Raw genomic sequence first — 22042 nt, 5'->3', positions numbered from 1 at the left:
AACTCATGCCTCTAGGCTCATGGCTCTCACATCTCCAAGATCATGTCTTCATGCTCATATCTGCTAGACTCACATCTTGTTTTTCATGGGACTATGGACTATGGACCCATGTCTCCCAACCCAAGATATGGTTTGGCCTAGTTTTTGGAGTTTTTAATATTTTTTTAAATTTACAAGGGTGACTAAGATTTCTAATCCTAATTAATGATGTTTGTTCATATGATTGAAGTCTTTAATTTTTTTTGGTTGATTTTAAATGCTTCTAAGCTAGGAATTCCAACAATGCATGAAAATATATAAAGTGCTTCAGTATAAAAAATTAGCTTTCTTACTCTAACCCACACCAAATGGAGCTAAAATCTAATGTTTTTAGAGTGTATTACACTCTAAACTTAAATTCTAAGCTATGTATTAGTTTGACGTAACAAGATTCAAACCTTGTGGGGGCTTCAAAATCATGCAAATCATCAAGGAAATTTGGGTTTTTTCTAACATGTAAATAAGCTTCCAAACAAAACACAACCAATCTAATGCATCCAAGGCTGCAAAATTGTATATTTTTTGAAGTGTGATCTCCTCATATTGGGTGATTCTAATAGCTTGGAAATGGACAGAAGAACGGAGCTAAACCCTAGGTGAGTCCCTATCAATGGTGCTAAATATGTTCAAATCAAGAGCTTACTTTAGCCTTTATCAAATCATGTGACGTTTGGTTTTTCCTTCGAGCCAAAAATGCAACTTCCCAATGTGGGTGTGCTAGCTCGTTCATCACGTCCTCAATCCTTTTCACATCAAAATGGTCCATGGCTATGCAGGTGAAGGAATATCTCTCTTTCCTTAGATGGAGGCGATTGTTCTCTCTCACAAAGAAGATCAAGATCTCTCTTTGCCTAGATGGAGGCAAGAAGAGAATGGCCTTTGGAGTGGTTCTCTCTTCCAAAGATCAATGGAGAAGAAGCTAATTAGAGGGAGAAGCCAATAAGAAAACCTATTCTAGTAAGCAAATCATCTAACATCCAATAGAACACAGGCAATATCCAATAGAACACAGGCAAGAAAGAATAGAGAAGAGGGAGATCTCACAAGGATTTTTTCTTTATGACAAGCATTCAAAATTTGAAATCTTGATGTCAAAAATAAAAACTACATTCTAAATGCATGGGAACCGCAGTCCAGTTAATTTAGCCATTGGTCGAACAACCAGAGGAAAATATGAAAAATGTGGTATGTGTCATCCTGTCATGGACCAATCTTGCTTCTTGCATGTAGAGCCTGCCCAACATGCAATCGTAAGAGTTTGGTTGTTGAGCAAAGTCCATCTCACTAGGAAAGAGTGGCAAAAACTTAGGTAAAAAGTCCTATGGGTTTTACAACTTTAGCTAACTTCAAAATTATTATCCAATGTTGGTTTTCCTCATTTCTCTCAATATTGCTTGATGATGCTGACTCCATCACCTCCATCCAAGAAAGCTATAGCTTTTGTGGTCCATTCATATTGTCACTTTTAAAATAGTGACCCAATTTGTTTACATGCACTTTTGGGAGTGTCTTGGAAATCCTGACTTTCCAGCTCTTCTCCTTCAAACTCATTTGTTGAGGATTCTAGTGCAAGTTACTCTACTCTTAGTCTTTTTTCGATCCTTCTCCTTCAGACTCATCTGAGGAGTTTGGTGCAAGTTGTTCTTCCATGCACGCTCCCATCCATCCAATCTTTCAAGTCCTTCCATAAACGTGGACTTCCTTAAAGTAAGAAGCCTATGGGGATCTCAACTTAAGAAGAGAGGAAGGTAGGGTAAAACAAAAGATACCTCCATGAACATATAAGTGTAGGTGGGTTGGCAATTATTCCTCCTTAGTATAAATCTAACATTATAGAAAATGGGGCAAATATTTTCAAAAAATGCCCTAAAATGTCCAAAATTGGGCAAATATTTTCTAAAACCCTTCAAAACGGCCACAAAATTGTGCGAATATTTTCTAAAACCCTTCAAAAAGGCCAAAATTTGGGCGAATGTTTTAAGATGCCGGGCAATTTGTTTTTTGGAAAAACCCCTCAAAAATAGCCAATTGGGCAAATAAGGCAAAGAGACTAGCGATTTCTCATCAAGCATGGATGCTCCCATTTTTGTAGCCATCTAGGCCTATAATTAGTATACGAAATATGTATTGGATCTTCTGAGAGTGGAACTCTTAGATTATCTCCTAGAACCTTTGAGACGATGGTTTGAAGCTCATATTTAATGGATTTGAGCCTGGTTCTAAGTTCTCAAGGCTCAAATGAGTTCTTTCCTAGGTCTTCACCTCAGCTATGTGAAGTTGGTGTCTAGGGTCGAGTCATGTAGTTGAAACTTTGACTCGTCCACTAATTGGTTTTGGCAGGCTTTGACCAACTCTTCTAGCCTGCTCTTTTCCTCAATAAGATTTAGGAATTTAGGTATTCTGCCACTTGCTTTTGCAAGTTATTTGGGTCAAAGGTGGGCTTTAGAATTATCTCCTCATTTAAGGTCGTGTCCTCGCCTAAGCCACTTTCGGATTATCATCCATCTTCCTTGTTCTATGTCTACGAGTCTTTGGGTTGACTCTCTCTTGTTTCAAGATTTCATCAATTGGTAAGACCTAAGCTTGTCCTTGTATCCTTCGTGGTTGAGGGGTGGAAGCCTCTCAAGCTACATGAGCAACTGCTCTTCTCTTGTTGTGCATCCATGTAATTGTGATGAGAGGGACTCTCTGAACATACCCATCTCTTATGCTCTCAGCAAGTTAATACTTGCCATAGGTTTAGGTTCTGGGGATGGGCACGAGGATGCTCACAATGGACAATCCTTGTCTATGCCATAGCCAATGCAAAGTAGTGTTAATGGTGGTAGGGTTTATGGTGCTAAGTCATGGCCTTCTTAATGCGACACTCTGCCACACATGGTGAGGTCTTTTACAATGATATCATGTTATCTCGATGATATTGCTCCCATTGAAACTTGCAACCTGGGTTGGGTTTGCATAAGCCATATGGACTTAGATGCATCCAAGAACCATGAGAAGGTAATCATGTTAATGATGATCTTGATAAGGAACAACACAGGAATGGCCAATGTGATGAAGCTCATGGACTCATGATGTCCAATGCAATAGTGGGAAATTCATGTGAACAAAGACTTGCAAAAGTCACGTTGCCCACAAGTTCTAGGTTAGGTTTTCAATGATATCCACACAAGATTAATAATGAAAGAGAGAATCTCCTACGCTTGCGTAAAAGCTCTTACAGCTTCGTTGATGGATCTTGAGCTACGCAAATTAATCTTGCTCAACAGGGAGTGCTTCTGCTCTTTTAGAATACGCAGCTAGCTACTCCACCACCACTACAGTTTGCTTCCTAGTAGTAATTCAATTGCAAAACAAACAGCAATGGCTAATCTCTGTAGCTCAAGGCTATGGCCGGCTAGTGCTCTTGTTTTGTTAGTGTATTTCTGTCAATGCTATTACGCTACACTTGGAGTAATCTTGCAAGCATAAATCTGAAAATATGTCTCTCTCCTTTGCATTAAGGGCTCTCTCTCTTTCTCTCTCTCTCTCTCTCTCAACAGTAGATAGAATTCATCTCTTTGTTGTCAACAGAGTCCCAATCTACTCAAAGAAATGAATGGTGAGACAAAAAAGGAGTCTCATCCTATGAAGATACTAATTGAATCCTAATGCAAGTAACCAACAAACCTTAATCCTGAATTACATACTAAGGCTAGCTCTAAAAGAATCTAATACTATGTTAAATTTCATCGCGATAGGGACAACTCATAAATGATAAACTTCATGGTTAGAGGATTAAGATAATTTGAGTTGAGTTTAGATTAAGCTTAAACAATGGCAAACTAATCAAAGCAAATAATGCATAATCAAAGACCAAGTACATCCTACCTTTGTAGCCTTGGGCCAAGCAACAGTAAATGAGCCCTAGGGTTTTTTATGTGACTAGCTCAAAACCTATGGCTAGCACAATGAAGGTGGACCATAAATGTCCCTACACCTTTTTGACTTCTAACAACGACTCTTTCAATCACCAATGTAAGGTTAACCTTTGACAGAAGACAACTTAAGCAACACACCCTTAGAGCAAGGTTTATTCTTCCTCTTATACAAACCAAGATACAAGATCACAGTATTTTGACATTAGGTTGCGAGCTTCTTGTGATGTGTGACACCTATAGAGCTTCTTCGCACAAGCATTCTCATGATGTGCCAGATTATCCTACCATGTGGAGCAATAGATTTAGGCCACTTAGATTATGTATGTGATAACATCAAGCAGATGCAAAAAATAGACCAATTAACCCTATTTAGAATGTTAATTGGATAATTCTTAAAATTCATGCCTTGTAATTACATGTCCTAGAGGAAAGGAGGTTGATTGATAAGATCCAAAATCTCTCTTCTCCAAGGAGGCCTCAAGGCTAAGTAGCACGATGGTTCGAGTGGCAAAGCCACCTTTTGTGCAAAATTTGTAAGTATTATCACTTTTTTCCCAATTCATCTTATGCATAGAATTGCTTAAGATTATTAATTTATTTTTCGAAGAAGCACAAGCTAATTGCTTGCCACCAAAAAGATATGATTATCGTCCAAAACATAATGGCAAAAAAACATGGCATGGCTTGTTCAAAAGGGAGCAATAGTTCAAGCTCTTATTAAGGTGAATGTAATATTCTATCGTATTCTTTTTTATCTTTTCTAACAAAATTATAATTCTCTATGTATACTTATATAGAATGATGAGGATGAAGAGCATGATGGAATATCATGCTCTACGTAACTTTTCTCTTTTGCTATTTGTTAAGAGAGAACCCACAAGGCCATGCACAAAAAAGGCAACAATTGAACACAAATTGGTTACAATGAGCCTCTTAGAGTACAATTCAGATGGGATTATCTTAGGATCAACTAAAAAATGATATAGACTGTGGCTGCCAGTTCATAGTAAAATCAAGACCGTAACTAGAGAGCTTAAACTAGGAAAGGCAGACTAAGGTTGCCAACTGACAACTAGAAAGTTCATCAATGATAAAGCAAACTAGAAATAAGCTAAGAATGGGCCTACTTAAACTAGAAATTTATGAACTACGAATGGATATGCTTTGAAAATTCAAATATTCAATTAAAAAACAAGATTAGGAACCAGGCTAATAACTTAGTTTACCATCTTTAGTGTAGCATTTATCTTGCCTTCCTTAGTTTACTATCCCTAATTGAATCTAATTATAACTAAACCTTAAAATTTTGATGAGGCATATTTCTTTATGCCCTTGATTTGTCAAGGCTTTTTTAAGAAATTGAACAAGTTGTAACCTAAGGAACCTAAGCTTTTAAGATCAGGTGTTAGTGCTGATGAGAATATCGTGGGTCAAAGAAGGGCGCAGAGAGAGAGAGATGATGACAACAGTAGGGTTCCATGGCGACAGCAGAGGTGCACTGCCCGGCCGGCCACGATTCGCTCTCTTCCGACCCGCGAGAGCATGAGGGAACAGTTGCTGGAAGCTAGCCCTCATGGCGGTGCCTGCCCTTAGGGCAAATCAGGGAGTTTCTTCAACTGGCACAATGGCATCTTGCATTTCCGACATCGCCTCTACCAAGAAGTAAGCATGGATTTCTTGACAGAGCACGATAGCTCGCTAGCTCTTCGTCTGTCAAGGGCCCATGGGGCTTCACATACCCTAGCTTCAATTTTGGTGTTATTAAGATGCCATCCAATACATGGTCATGACCCATGGATGATCCAAAGGTTCAACGTTGGAGATAGATAGCTTGAGGTTTAGTCTTAAACCACCCAATTAGACTACAGATTGTGTGTCCCAAATCATACATCATATGCAGACGACCTCCTATTTGTGAAGCTTTGCACAACAATTGAAAATGTATCCTACTGTTCATGTGTGCTTTTATGATTCTTCCGAATCCTTTCATAAATCCAGCTCAATACATCCTTTTCATACAAAACCATTCTAACCATGGTGGCACAGCAAACCTTGTTCAATTAAGAGAAAATGCTCTTCTGCATTCTTCAGGAAATTGAATCAGAACACATGAGAGCTATCTTTCTACGATGCAGATGATGAGAACCGCATCTTAAAAACCTCACCAAGTTGAGTGAAGATGTCTGAACGAGAGCGGTAAAGCTCCACATGGTGAGGAGGCACTGCGTGGTATATGATTCCAATAGCCAGAGAAGCCAGGAAGGGGCCAACCCACCATACCCAGTGATCCACCCACAGCGTTCCACCCATGGCCACTGCTGGCCCAAAACACCTCGCAGGGTTCAGCCCTGCCCCTGTGTAGCCCCCAGCCACATCCATCAACCCCCCTGATACAAAGATCAGCAAGCCGATCATGGCGCCTATCATAAAGGGTGCCAGAATCGGACCTGTCACCTGTAAAAGACACACACAGAAATCTTCCTGTCAATGATCTGTAAACCAGGAACCAATGCTCAATACATGGAGACATGGGTGTTTCTGACAGACCTGGAACTGCTTGGGATCCAATGCCACAGAGAATGCAAAGAAGAGGAGAGTTAAGGTGAAGACAAACTCAGCAAGCAGGCCTGGCCCTGTTGCAATCCCTGCTTCAACCAGCTCTCCATCGCTCAGAACCGTGTTCCGGAGAAGACACCCACCCAATCCATACTCTTCAGCTATATCCTCTGCCACTACCACTCTCAGAGCCAAGGCACCGACTACCGAACCTGCTGACTGGGCTATCACATACATCAGAGTTCTTGCGGGTGAAGAGAAACCAGTCATCATCGTGGCAAGCGTAATGGCTGGGTTAAGATGCCCTCCAGATGCCGGGGCAGCGGCCAAGATGAAGAAAGACAGGCACAGAAACTCGATGATGGCAACAGCGGCTCCACTGGATGTGAAACCAGCTTGCAAGCATGTGATAGCCCCAGCACCACTCACAAAAATCAAGAGGGCAGTGACCAAAAACTCGGATAAAGCTGCCCTCCAGACCTACACAGCCCCCCCAACCATGTCCCAATTATCCTCGCAAACAAACTCAGTAATCACAGGTTCTTATTGCGAAAGAGGGTACTGAAATTTAAATGCCATTATGGTAGATTCCAACCCAGTACATCCTGTTAGAGAGGCACAGCTGCCCATGATGAAAGCGTCTTAAAGGGCCTTGGCATACCTCTGGACTGATTAAGTCTTGAAATCCCAAAAATGTTGGGATAACGCCAGTAAACTCGAAACGCTTTTCCAATTTGGACACTTTTCTCTCCTCTGGGTAGTAGTGCACCAAGGACCCTTCATAGACTTGTTCCACATAGTCCTCATCACTTGTGCCCTCTTCTACTCGAGGTAACTCTTCTTGATTCAATCTGCCATGCACAGACATGAGGACAATGAGCATTTGCACCCACGCTCAACCCAAAACACAAAACACAAGTGGTCATCTGGTGAACTAGAATGCAAATGCAGCTGTTTAAGGGACACACTTGGCTTGTTTTTAGAGAAATGGATCAGCTAATCACATTTGTCAAGCCAAGCTAATCACGCCTCTCAGACCAAGCTAATCACAGCTACTGGTGTGCAAATGATGCAATCACATCTGTTCAGGGGATGAGATGTGATTACCTCAACACAAATGTGATTAGCTAATCACATCTCTAAAGCATCTCTAATCATAAATGTAATTCGCTTGGTTCTAGACTTGTGATAAGCATGGATACACTAACTTGCATGACGGAGTCAATGCTTGATCAAAATACATCTGGTGCAAGTGTTGCAGTACACATCTTCTCAAGATGTGTGGTTAGCTTGGTTTTAGAGTTGTGATTAGCTCAACACAAAAACGATTAGCTCAACACAAATCTAATTAGCTCGAGTGCACATCCGTTCCAGAGGCGTACTTAACTTGGGCGCACACAATGCACATCTGGTGCAAGTGCTGCAACACACATCTGTTCAGGATGTGTGATTGGCTTGGTTTTAGAGATGTGATTAGCTTAAAGCAGATGCGATTAGCGCAACAGAAATGCAATTAACTCGAGTGCACATCTGTTGTATAAGGCTTGGACGCGCACAATGCACTGATTTGAACAAGTGCAGGCAAGCTCCCATAGACGTGAGGACCAAGCAGCAATGTGGGGATGAGCTCTACTAGCTGAGCTAAAGTTTCGATAAGAGGCGAATTGAAGACCCTGGGATATGCTAACCTGGAGCGCGGGGTTCTGGAATCGCGGCGTCTAATGGCGGATGAGAGGCGAGGCGAGAGGACAGTTGAAGGAGAAGGGAGGCCACGGCGGGAAGGGAGGCTAACGTAGTAGTCCGGATCCGCCATAGCTCCTGCTGCTGTCTTTCTCTCTCTCTCTCTCTCTCTCTCTCTCTTCAGACACGACTCATAAGTATAATGTATTTTAAATAGAAAGCAAGTTCAAGATGAGACTATTTTCAAAATAGGCAACATACATGTACACACATATGTATGTGTGTGCCCTTGAATATGATGTAGATACATGTGTGTGTGTGCCCATGTTTCGTTGCCTTCGAATATTGCGTAGGAATCCCATAATAGTTTGAAGAAAGTATATTGTAAAGTATGTGACGCACACACACAGGTATGTGACGCACACGCACACACACGCACAAGAGTTTGAAGAGAGTATATTGGTTTGTGAGATTGTGTGTGTGTGTGTGTGTGTGTGAGAGAGAGAGAGAGAGAGTGCGAACTAAAGTATATAGGGTCAAAAGCCATCATGGCATCACATGTGTACGTACATATATTCACACACATGCATGATCACACAAATACATACAAAGATACACATACGTAAGCATAGACATCCATACACACACAAACATATACATTTATATGGTCTAACTTTGAATTTCTTAGTAATTCTATATGAGTATTTTTTGAATGTATCTATAAGATGAATGTATGTATGTATATATGTGTATATATACGTACATACATGCTTAGATACATATATAGACAAATCTAAAAATATTCCTTTCATTGTTACACTCTTCATTATTAGAGGAGGACCCTTCTTCAAAATATTCATGTTTTTTGTGTATATATGCTTTTTAATTTTCATGTTTTTTTATAATTAGATATGTTTATTTACATATCATATCTTCATATATGTTATATAGCTATATACCTATGTCTTACATCTTACAAGTTATGTATGTATGTATGATTGAGCAGATGGAAGAGGTGAGTAGCATTTTTTTAAGCACATGAGGCTACAAAGTTTGAGCATCGCTATTTTGATGGGGGATGGGATGGACCATGGCCAGTTGAAGCTTTTGGATGGAATGATGTTTATAAAATTACTATATGTTTAAGTCCATGAAAATTAGAAGAAAATATAGCCCTCATGTATATAAAAGAAAATCTAGGCTTAATAGATTTTTATCTAATAGACTATATGGTCTTTGGTGACAAAGATCAAACACAACATGTATTTGATAAAGTTATCAAATATATTCTGAAGCGTAAATTAGTTAAACATTAAATATGGATATGTTTTTTCTTTTGTGACCATTGATGCTAGAAGATTTCTTTAAGTATTTTAATGTTTTTTTATATATACTGTCTTTTTTACTCCTTTTCTTTTACTCTCCCTCTTTTGCAGAGATATGTCGTTAGACATATTGAAGTTGGTTTACGAAAATAATAAATTGTCGGATACACTCTTTTTTGAAGAGATTTCACAATTGGATTTTTCGGGATATCGTGAATACCAAGCCAGCCCAAAATGGGAACTTTATGGATTTGACGGATGGGATGATGCTAATCCATGCCTTATTTATATTGTGTTAGACCCATGTAGGTTAGAGGACAATCTCAAGCGTCTCTTAATTAAAGAGGCATTAGGACTATTAGATGGGTTCTATATTGTGGGTAGTAAATGTACGAGCCCTCAGGAAAATCACTTCATTATTAGGGAAATATTGAAGTACATGCCGAGAAGGAAATTGATGAAGATAATGATGTAATAATCTTTGAGGTTATTGATCGTTTTCGTTCTCTCTCTCTCTCTCTCTCTCTCTCTCTCTCTCTCTCTCTCTCTCTCTCTCTCTCTCTCTCTCTCTCTCTCTCTCGCACACACGCACACATGTAACACACAAATAGTTACTCTTGCCTTTGAGAAAGAGAGAGAGAGAGGGAGAGAAAGAGAGAGATCATAAGTTTTTTGGTGTTTTGGTTTGTGTGTGTGATTGTGTAGAGGCAAGGCACAAGGTTGCTAGCTAGCAAAGTTGGTGGTTCAATTATCATTCTCTCTTCAACTTGAGGTAGGTCTTATTGTTACCCTTTGTTCTCTATCTATTTGGCGATACATAGATAAAGATATTTTTTAAAGTTAATATGTTCGATTAGTTGAGAGAGAGAGAGAGAGAGAGAGAGAGAGAGAGAGAGAGAGAAGACACCGCACATTAAAATACTTTGTATATCTCTTTCTGTTTCATTGAATATTTAATAATTGATAATTGGAATGGCAATTGTGAATGTTATGATGTTTTTTGTGTGTTTAATACCTTAATGTGTGCACATAAATAGTATTTAATACCTTAGTGACAAGGTTGGCTACGCTAGAAACTTTTCAATTATATGCCATTGCCTTTAATTGTAGAGTAAGCTCTAGAGAGAGAATATATAACCTAAGAGAATATTCAAATGTAAATTATTTTAGTACTTTGACTATATCAGCCTTTAAATAGCAGGGAAATGTGGTTGAAAAGTAAAGAACTTTGCTAATATTAGGCTCTTAGAGAGGAAATTATAAGGCTCGCTCTAAGAGTATACTCTATTTTGTCGGAGTCTTTATATCTCCCTTTCTTTTTTATTCTCTCGCTCTTACTTTCTTTATCTCTCAACATGTTTTTTAGTTCTATGTTTTTTATAATGCTTTTTTGCGTATTTAATACCCAGCCATTATGCTTGCCACGATGATGTAAATTATTTTAGTACTTTGACTATATTAACCATTAAACATCAGAGAAATGTGCTTGAAAAGTAAACAACTTCTTTATGGTTGCTAATATTAGGCTTTTAGAGAGGAAATAATAGGGCTCACTACTAAGAGTATACATTGTTTCCTCTTTGCAACCAGGAAGTATCTACATGTTTATAGTGCTGGTATACAGGGTTATAAAACATGTTAACTAAGATATAAAGAGATTTTGCAAAGTTTAAAGATGTATAATTTGGATTTCAACAAATGGTTATCTTTAATGGTAAATAACGGGTCAAAAGCCATAGTGGAGGCATATGGACCTTCCAATTCAAATGTAGCTTTGTCTACCCTACCAAAGTTAATAAATGTTCGTGCTACAAAAACCTTGTTCGGTCAAGGTGTCCATCAAGACATCTAAGCGCTAAACATCCACAGACTATTGTGGACATATGCGAGCGCATCGAGAAAAACCAGGTTGCTTGTAAGGAGTTCTTAGATGCCATTTGCCAAGCGCTAAACATCCACAGACTATTGTGGACATATGCGAGCGCATCGAGAAAAACCAGGTTGCTTGTAAGGAGTTCTTAGATGCCATTTGCCAACCATAAGGTCCGTGGAAGTGGCACTCAAAGGGGAGATATGATGAGAGATGAGTTGACACATCATCTTCATCGCATTCTTGATAGCAGTGGTCGCATGGAGGCCAACCAACTAGACATGATTTCCTTTATGAAAAATTTGCATGTTAAAATTAGGAAGCGTCTAGGTGGATGTACTAGGGAAAAGAGCAAGTACAGGAAATCGAAACATTTGGAAGGGTTGAAGATGAGGAGCATAGAGAATTCTATGCTAGAATCCACTTGGATTTGGGTAACAAAGCAACTCCTACTGTTATTACGGTTCTTTACGAACCTATTAATGAAAATCTGAAGGTTTGGGGACATAGAGATATGGCAAGAGGCCCTATTTCTTTTGATTTAAATGAGCCACCTATAGATGAGATTGGTCGTGCTAAAGATTTTCAACCTATTTGCTATTATGTTGGCGATGTGAAAGATATTAAATCCAGATGTCATTCTATAAGGCGTGTGCTTTCACTTCCTCATAATGTTCAGCACCTAGCAACCATGGTGTTATGTTCCAGAGATTGTACTATTCACTCTTTAGGGAACCTTTCTTATAAGCGCCATTTTTGTGAGGCACTAATTTGAAAAATGTGAGGCATCAAGAAATCTTCGACAATATGTGGAAAAGCATTGTTGTGCAAGTGGAAATATCTCTTTATTGTATTTGGAAAATCTTTCTTCTCTACATTAGCTGATCGGTTACTTGGTAATGATAATGCAAGTAAGGAATACAGGAATAATATATGCTCTAATAACAATGTGTTGCTATTCATTTCACTGGGTGCTCACTTGGATAATTAGTTTACTAGGGGGAGAGGTGTATTTAACTTTCCAATCCATGGTACTACCTATCATCGTGTTGGCTCTATAATACCTGATGAAACACGAGATGTAGCTTCTCAATTTGCCCAATTGTATATGTATGATATGGAGAATGAATTGGAGAATAGACTTCATGGGATGCCTTCTTTAAATCATAATGTGCTTAATATATTACAAATAATGATGTATGAACACAATCCATATGCCAGTGCATTTCATACAATGAGGAAATGTTACCATCTAATCCACATACAGATTTGAGAATGGTCATCACTGAAGTTCAATCAACCTCAAGGTAATAATTGGTTCTACGGGTAGTGAGGTAGCTGCTATCATGTCGGGTCAAGGGGATAATTTTCATATAGATCATAGAGATATTCAAATAATGTCTCGCAAAAGTGCTATAAAAAGAATATCTAAAATGCATCGTTCATATATACCTCTATTATATGTTCTTCTGTTTCCTCGAGGAGAGAATGGTTGGCATGTTGGAATTCCACTCCATTGTAGGAATAGACAAGGTTCAAATGAGGAGACAAAGATTGTAACTCAATAGCAATATTATGCATGTAGATTACAAATAAAGGAAGATACAAATACTTGCCTTCTACACAGTGGGGTGGTTGACTTTTACAACATTACATTGTTGAGGCATATAACAGCATGGAAGAATCAAGATTAGTATGGATACGCAATAACCAGAATGCATTGCGTGCTCAAGTATACCAAAGCCTTGTAGATATGGTTAATGTCAGTGATGGGGTCAATAGAGTCTCTGGGTGCATCACTGGACATAGGATAGTTCTACCATCTACATATACTCATCTACATATACTCATCTACATATACTGGGGCCTCGATATATGCATCAATTGTATCAGGATTCAATGGTAATTGTTAGGAAGATGGGTAAGCTTGACCTATTTATTACCTTTACTTGCAATCCAAAGTGGGCTGAAATAAGCAATGCTTTATTTGCAGGGTCAGGCTACCCAAGATTGACCAAACTTGATGGCATGCGTCTTCTCTATGAGAAGCCTAAGGATATGTTACACTTATTATTACATGTATATATTTTATCATATTTTTTATGAATTAATAATTATAAAAAAATATGCTTAATTTAATGTGTGCAAGAATTGGCTTAATGGAATGTGGATGAGTTATTTGAATTAAATCAATTCTTGCAAGCTTCTTTTAAATTCTTCTATCTTCCTAGAAAATTAGATCTGTGACAGTGGTGTCAGAGCTAGATCTAGGAAGATGGAGACAAGAATTTAAAGCTTATGTCATGTAGGCTGTAATGCCTGTGATGACCGACGGCGGCAGACCGGATGGCCATGTCCGGGGTTCAGTGGGAGAGGACGCCCATGCGGAGTCATGGGCGGCCAGGCTAGTGTGGACGGCAGGCCACACACTATATAGCCTGGTGGGGGATGAGGGGCAATCCTCATTCTTCCTCTATGGCTGGGTGGTGAGCCAGAGGCCGTCCCCTCTTGTGGTAACGCCCGTAGTAGTGGCGTTACGGGAATGTAACACTGGTATCAGAGCTACTTGTTATAGATGGTTGTATATGGTACTCCCACTCGGGGGAGGTACGCCATTGGGTACGGAGTTACTAACAGACTAGTATGGAGCTACTAGTGTGATGATAGTGGGTACGTAGTTACTCACTACTAATACATAACTGCTAATAACATTAAGATCCTCGAGTGAAAAATACTCTAGATCAACGTTTTAAATTACTGAACCACAATCCATGAGTATCGAGGTACTCATAAATATGTTGACGTTGCTCAAATCAAGGGACCGATTTGTTCGATGGTATGGAATAAGCAAGGAGAGTGGATTAACTTAAAAGTTACACATCACTAGTCCTAGTGAGTTGTCAAGGTCATCCGTAGTTTGATGATCCCCTCTACCTATCAGACAACATTCAATTTTGCAAACCTTGGCATTTAATCCGTAGTGATTATGAGTTTGGTGTGAGATATGGTTATGAAGTTCTTACAAGAGTACTCGTTTATTTGCTTGTCATTGGTTATAGCTTGGTAGAGATTGCCACCTGTGAGTGATGGGTAGGTAGCTTTGCCGCTATAATGATGAGGTATCAAATAATATTCTCATAGTTATACTTCATACCAACACCAAACAGGGATAGGATGAAATTCCTACGTTCATCATCACGAAGTACTGTGATGTTTGCATTTATATTGAATGTATGATGTAATGAGACATTGGGCTTGTGTAATTACCATCAATTATCTAGCAACCTATGGCTTCGCAGCAAGCTCAGTCATTATCTGTGGATTGATAATGTATGCTCAAAGCTGCACACAAGAGCATTCGTAGCGCACAGAAACGCGCTAAACATTTGCCTATAAAGGACGCAGACAAGTGACCTTTGCAGAAGGTGACTTTGTATTCCTCAAGTTTCCTGCGCAGTCAGAAACCATGAAAACGGGAAAGTGTAATAAACTTTCTCCTAGATATTGCGGTCCTTTCAAGGTCCTTAAGAAGATTGGGGACGTAGCCTACAAACTTGAGTTACCGGAGAGTTCTCAAGTTTATCCTGTCTTCCTAATAGTAAACTGAAGAATCAGTTCGCGGGTTAGAGAACGTAGTTTCTCTAGATATTTTGGTAGAATTGATCACTCCACCAAAGATACCACATGAACCGGAAAGGATTCTTGGTTATCAAGACAGACAAACCCGACATAAAGTGTACCAGAAGGTACTTGTTAAATGGACAGATAGGGATGAGGAGGTAGCTACCTGGGAACGCCGTAGTGCAATTTCCAAAAGGTTTCCCCGGTTTGTTTTCGAGGACGAAAACTCTTCTTAAGGGGGGGGGTAATGTCACGTAGGCTGTAATGCCTGTGATGACCGACGGCAGACCGGATGGCCATGTCCGGGGTTCAGTGGGAGAGGACGCCCATGCGGAGTCATGGGCGGCCAGGCTAGTGTGGACGGCAGGCCACACACTATATAGCCTGGGGGATGAGGGGCAATCCTCATTCTTCCTCTATGGCTGGGTGGTGAGCCAGAGGCCGTCCCCTCTTGTGGTAACGCCTGTAGCGGCGATACGGGAATGTAACAGCTTAAAAGCTTAATTCAAAGGTTTTTGAAGAGTTACATCTATTATATAAGGGGGGCAAAGGCCAAAGGATAAGGGGAGGGTGGTGTCACGGAGCGGTGATCTCGGGTCGCGTTCTGGGCGCGAGTTCCTGCTTGGGACTAGAAAATCCAATACAAAAGTGAAAACAGAGAGTACTTTCTGAATCTTGCACACCAAGACCTATAGCTCGTCTTGAAGAGGACGACGAGCCGGTCATTTTGAGTACTAGAACTTTGAAAACGGAGTTCGTATGAAGGAGTTATGACCAAAAACGTACAACCGGCAATGGAAAACGGTGTCACCCAAATGCGGGCTTTTTCCAGCCCAAAACTTGTATTGATAAAATGCCGACACGCGACCAGATTACAACGGGATTACAAGAGTGATGAGAGAAAATAACTTGCGAGTATCCGAGGCACGGGATCCCTTGCCCACCACAAGCCATCTTGTATCTAAACGAAGGTAGGAGAGGTCGGGCTAGGCCACATTACTCCACCTCAAGGCACTCCCATATAGATGCAAAGAATTCGGGGCGTCCAAGCATACCTCGAGAGCACCATGTGAGGCCGGATAGAAATCCCAAAAATCCCACGCCTCACATACACCCCTTTTGAAGAGCTTGAAGTCCCTTTCAAGCCATTATTCTGGCGCGGTACCTCATTCTCCACGGGCACCATGTTGTAAAACTACAGAACCAACGGACGTGCCATTTCAATCATTTTCCATTGTGGTACCCATGTGCAATCTGTCATGGGGCGATGTTTCCATTTCACATAGAATTCTGGCGTTCCCCGTCGGAACCGTGATTTCAATATGAGTTCTGGTTCAAAAGGCGTAACGGCGGGTGTTTCACCATCTGCAAGCATCGGCACATGGCGACCAAAACAGGTATCGGGGACAAATCTTTTCAGGAGGCTTATATGAAATGCATTATGTATGTGGACTGTTGCGGGCAAATCTATTTTGTAGGTGACTCCAGTGTAAGATTTGAGCACTTTGTATGGGCCATAGAAGCGGTGATTGAATTTTGGTGTGAGATTGGCAGGGAGTGCAATGTTTTTTGCACTAACCAGGACCAAGTCTCCCTCATGAAACTCATCATCACGCCTTTTCTTGTTGGCATGTTTTACATATCTGACTTTGCTCTGTTCTAGATGCTGCTGTGCAACTTGCATTCGTTTTTGCCACTACTGCAAAAACTCCTCTGCATCTGCATCTTCGGCATGTACATCGCCGGTGGCAATGGCGAGAGGTGTAATGACTTCCTTACCGGTGGCCAATTCAAATGGCGTGTACCCGGTAGCACTGTGCACAGAGTTGTTATAATGGAATTCTAAAATTTCTAGATACTTCGCCCAATCCTTCTGATCGGCACGAACATAATTGTTGCGAATGTAGTCTTCTATGCCTTGATTGATTCGCTCCGTTTGACCATCTGTTTGTGGGTGATATGCTGAAGACATGCATAATTGTGTGTCCATCAACTTAAACAGTTCTCTCCACATGTTGCTCATGAATCTGCTGTCCCTGTCTGACACTATAGCTATTGGCAGCCCATGGTATTTGAACACTTGACTAAAATATAGCTTTGCAGTCTGATATGCCGTGAGAGGTGGTTTTGATGGAATGACGTGTGCCTGTTTCGAAAAATAATCCACTACCACAAATATGGTGTTGTATCCATGGGACTCTGGGAGATCCACAATAAAATCCATACTTACAATGTCCCACGGCCTTGACGGGACGGGCATGGTTTTCAGTAAACCGACTAGTTTGACTTGCTGTGCCTTCACGAGTTGACAAGTTGGGCATGTACGAACATATTCGATGACATCCTCAGTCATGCGTGGCCAGAAGAAATGACGTCGAGCTGCTCGAGCGAGCGCTTCTGCCCACCATGCCCGGCCAGCAGCTTACAGTCGTGGGTTTCCCAAAGTAGCATGGCTTTGAGGTCCGGGTCATTGGGCACATACACCTTTTGGTGGGCGTAGAATATTCCATCTTTGAATTCAAATAAACCCACGGCTGAGGTACCATTGTGCAAGTCCGTGGCCATGCGAATGATTGCTGCATCTAATTTTTGAGCATCTCGAATTTTGTCTAATAGTGCCCCATTTGCCACACTCACTGCATTCAATTGCGGCATATGACTCAGAGCATCTGGCATCAAGTTCTGCTTTCCCGGCTTGTGAATAATGTCAATGTCAAATTCTGCGAGCGATGAAATCCTACCATATGCCTTGTTTTGGTGACAACTTGGGTTGCGTCTTGAGGGATATGTTATCTGTAAGAACGTTTGTGTGTTTGTCACTGAACTTGCGAGATTCATATGCGACATGGTGCCCGTCTTGTAATAAAACTCCTCCAAGGGCCCCGTCCGATGCGTCTGTGTGGATTTCAAACTCTTTGTTGAAGTCTGGAAGCTTAAGCACCGGGGTACTGCACATGGCGACTTTCATTTGTTCGAAAGCATCCTTTTCTATATCCGTCCAGTTAAAAGGCTTGATGCCTTTAGTTATATCAGTGAGTGGGGTTGCGATTTTGCTAAAATCTTTGATAAACTTTCTACAGAATTGTGTGAAGCCTACAAACTCGCGAACTTCACGCGCACAGTTCGGGGTGCATTCCATTTCACCATTGCCTCGATCTTCTTGGGGTCTACCTGCACCCCTTTTTGATTGACTACGAAGCCCAGAAATTCCACTTCGGTGACTGCAAATTCACATTTTCGGGCTTGGCATACAGTTTGTGATGCCGTAATATTTGAAAAACCTTGCTTAGGTGTTCTTTATGCTCACTCAAAGTCTTGTTGTATATGAGTAGATCATCTATATAAATGATCAAAAATTCATCTAGATAGTCTTTGAAAATATCATTCATCATCGTGCAAAAGGTGGCCGGAGCGTTGGTTAGCCCAAACGGCAATACTAGCCATTCGTAGCTTCCATACCTTGTGCGAAACGTCATTTTTTCAATGTCATCTTCGGTGTTTCGTATCTAATGATATCCGGATCGTAGGTCGATCCGACTGAAGTACTTTGCTCCCACCAATTGATCTAAGAGATCCTCCATTACTGGTACGGGATAACGATTCTTGATGGTAATTTTATTCAGAGCTCTGTAAATCGGTGCATAACCTGGCTGACCCGTCCTTCTTTGTGACAAATAGCACAGGTGCACCATACGGTGACTTGCTGGAGCGCACCATACCATTTTCCGCCAGTTCGTTTAACTGAACCTTGAGCTCCTTGAGCTTAGTAGCATCCATCCTATAAGGAGCTTTAGCCAGAGGACTATGTCCTAGCAAGCGTTCTATTTTGTGATCTACTGATCGTTTTGGCGGTAACTCGGTTGGCAATTTTTTGGGCAAGACATCTTGGAACTCCCTCAGCACTTTGTGTATCTCTGCTTTGCCAATTTTGCATCTTGTCTGATGTGCATCCTCTGATGTGCATCCTGTACCTTCATTATGCATAAGTGTATCTGGCACCCTTGCTTGGCTGCCCTCTCTGCCTGCTTGGCACTGCACCATTCCGGCACCTTGCCACGGCAATCTGTTACTGTGCTAGCATTACTTGCCCCTGCTGCATCCATTGCTTTGGACTTTGCTTCCAATGTTCTTGTTGACTGTTTTATCCCCCGAGTGAGGACGGATACGTGGCACACTGACTCCTGCACCCTGCATATCCAGTATCATGTTATTTACACCTTTCCCCCCATAAAGGCGATGAGATATTTGTCGACCCAAGTGAGCCCGACAATCACTTCGAAAGTATCCATTGGCACAACTATAAAATCCAGCCGCGCTTTCCATGCGCCTGCCTGCACCTGCACATTGTATGCCATCTTTACATTGTCATCCTGTCCCTGTGCAAACGACACTGACATCTTAGCTTCCTAGCACATTTTGGGGTGATGAAATTATGGGTGGCTCCCGTATCCAACATGATGTTTTGCTCCAGGCCATTCACATTGGCCTCAAAATAAACATTTTGCACTGACGCTAACTGTGCTGCCATGCATTTTGGTACTTCCTGCACTGCGCCTACCCTTGGTGGGCTATCACCTCGTCGAGACGCGGTTTCTGCATCCTCAATCTCAGTGATCCTCAGTTGAGCCATCCGTTCATAATTATCTTCTTGCCCTTGGGCCTGAATGGTGGTAACCCGACTTTGTGCGGGTCGACGAGGGCATTCCATTAGGAACTCAATGGAGTCTTCTTGGGCCCTTTAATTTGGACGTTTAGTGAAATGCTTAAAATGCTAATCCATCTTTGACCAAGCCTAGAGGCCTAGTCCTAAAAGCATATATTTGATTTTTCACAAAAAATAAAAAATAAAAAAAAGGAGATATTCCTAGATCTTGCCACCTAGGTGACTTTAAAGCTTTGTAATGGGCTGTCAGTCAGTAATCATAGCCTGCAGCAACCTTTTCGAACTCCAAACATTCCAAAAATTCGTCACTTTCTTCCCCCCTTTTTTGTGTGTACACCAGATCTCTTTCTCTCTCTAAATCTTCTCTCTAAAACGCCCTGCACTCCTTCTCCATGGAAAAAAGCATCTTTCTCTACTCCAAAAGCCATAGCTAACAGATCTGTACTCCTAAATGAGCCTTCTCTCTCCAAACCCACAGTAGTAGCCATGGCTTGCAGGGAAGAAGCTTACCATGAGCATTCTCTCTACAGTACTTGGTCCTCTCTCCATAGTTAGCAGGTCTGTACTCCTAAATGAGCCTTCTCTCTCTAAACCCACAGTAGTAGCCATGGCTTGCAAGGAAGAAGCTTACCAGGAGCATTCTTTCTACAATACTTGGTTCTCTCTCCAAACCCACAGTAGTAGCACAGAAGAACCTTTTCATGAAGTATTCTCTCTCTATATTGCTTAGCAGCCATAGCTTGCACTAAAGAAGCTTCCCATGATGCATTGTCTCCTTTGCATTTTCGTCTCACCATTGCCAACCCTCTCTATGTTTCTTTGGCTCCCTTTCTGGCTTCTTTCTCTATCCACAATGCAGCTCTAGAGAAGCAACCCTCATCTCCATTCTTCCCATTATTTTTTGATACCATATCCTGCTCCTTCCACTCCTATTCAACCCAAGCTTACAAGCCTACTTTCTTGTAGATGGCACTACAAGACATCACCAATAAGCCTTCTAAGATCCGCCTTCAGGTTGATTTGGAGACAGAATACGCAACCCTACGCAGTAGGCATGTTGCACCCAATATTTCATACGATCAGGCAAGGAGCAAAGGCCATTGATCTTTGGATTGATGGAAATCTTTATCCACCAGATCCAATATCTGGTGCCCCTCCACCATTCAAAAGCATTACAAGTTTTCTTATGTTTGTTGGTGATGGTTTCAATGGGCTTCTTGGCTATTGTAGGAGATTACACATATTGTGGCTAGATGAGGCAGCTGAAAAGAGGCAAACACAATTTGTCTTCGACCAGCTTCAAGCGGCATCGACTAAGCAGATCAATGGTTTGATGCAGAGGATTAAAGAGCTCTCAGAGGAGCTTGAGGTGCAGAAGAATAATCTAGCAGATCGTGTGCGCACAATAAATCAATTTACCGATAATTATGTTCGTCTTCAACACTCCACTCGTAATCTTCGGCGTCGTGTTCACCATTTCACTCACCTTCCCATGGGATATCACGCAAGGCAAAGAAAACGTAAAGCTGTTGGGTTGCTTTCAAAGACAGCAGGCGCATGCAAGAGGCGTAAACAAACAACCAGGTAAAAATTTTTGTAGGAATTATAGCAGCTTTGAGAAGCAATTAATGAATAAAGCATCTCTCATGGTTGACCATTGTGATTGTAGGGCTTGTGCAACAGCTATACTAGGATGTAACAACGCTGAGGACAATGTTAATGCCTCCCTTCTTCAGCATGTCCTTCAGGAGAAGGATATTATGGAAATGATAACAGGTTCTGGTAATGATAAGCTACGGGAGACCCTTCGTCAACATTTCTTGAAGGAAATCAAAGAAATTGTCACCCCCAAAGAGATGCTTGATATATGTGACTCAGCAGGTATTAGCCAGAAAGGTTACATAGCAATGTACAGGTCAATCACTTTAGGGTTGCGAGCAAAGGGAGTTATGCAATCCTTGCTTCCAACACTTTATAGCTTACAGATGGCAAAGAAGTGTGCTAATGGTGATATTGCATCCATGTTCGAGGGTGGGTACAAGTGGGTGGAGGATATTATGCCAATGCCAACAATCAAACCCTTTGAATACAATGCATATAACAATGTCTACATTGACATGGAAGTGCTACAAAAAGCAATGATTCAGTACTATGGCCTCACACTTGAAGAGACAGGTGGAAATGCCGTGTTTGTCTTGAAGCTGGATGAATGCCAAGTGGTTAAAGGTCAAAGACTGGAGCGTGTTAGTTTAACCTTGATGAGCCGAGCACTTAGAGGAAGGCCTTTAGAGACCCAAGAGTTGGATGCAACTGAAGACAGCAACAATAGGGGTCAAGGGCATAAGCAAGACTACTACGGCATTCAATC

The 22042-nt window shown here is 41.2% G+C and overlaps 2 protein-coding genes across 2 annotated transcripts; both read right to left on the bottom strand.

The window, feature by feature from the left end:
* Positions 1–5796: 5796 nt before the first annotated feature.
* Positions 5797–8390, bottom strand: LOC147607889 (aquaporin TIP4-2-like). Its single transcript, XM_086790001.1, has 4 exons — positions 8204–8390; positions 7177–7366; positions 6507–6995; positions 5797–6413 (listed from the first exon to the last, which is right to left on the bottom strand). The coding sequence occupies exons 1-4, from the start codon at positions 8326–8328 to the stop codon at positions 6084–6086; spliced, it is 1134 nt and encodes a 377-aa protein (XP_086646127.1). The 5' UTR covers positions 8329–8390; the 3' UTR covers positions 5797–6083.
* Positions 8391–16206: 7816 nt separating this feature from the next.
* Positions 16207–16695, bottom strand: LOC147607888 (uncharacterized). The gene has a single exon (XM_086790131.1). It carries the CDS (start codon positions 16693–16695, stop codon positions 16207–16209), a length of 489 nt encoding a protein of 162 aa, XP_086646257.1.
* Positions 16696–22042: the final 5347 nt, after the last annotated feature.

The sequence above is a fragment of the Cibotium barometz genome, chromosome 54 (assembly GCF_041138505.1).
Source record: "Cibotium barometz isolate CiBa-2024 chromosome 54, ASM4113850v1, whole genome shotgun sequence".
Taxonomy (NCBI): Eukaryota; Viridiplantae; Streptophyta; class Polypodiopsida; order Cyatheales; family Cibotiaceae; genus Cibotium; species Cibotium barometz.
Note: the sequence above shows the minus strand (reverse complement) of the source record. Positions and strands in the feature narration are given on the sequence as shown.

Bases quoted from the DNA above. Each gene is read 5' to 3' on its own strand.
- LOC147607888 (XM_086790131.1), bottom strand. From the start codon at position 16,695: ATGCAAGTTGCACAGCAGCATCTAGAACAGAGCAAAGTCAGATATGTA.
- LOC147607889 (XM_086790001.1), bottom strand. From the start codon at position 8,328: ATGGCGGATCCGGACTACTACGTTAGCCTCCCTTCCCGCCGTGGCCTC. The intron at 7,367-8,203 runs GTTAGCATATCC...TGTGCATGGCAG, and splicing joins TCCAGAACCCCGCGCTCCAG to ATTGAATCAAGAAGAGTTAC. The intron at 6,414-6,506 runs GTCTGTCAGAAA...TGTCTTTTACAG, and splicing joins TGGATCCCAAGCAGTTCCAG to GTGACAGGTCCGATTCTGGC.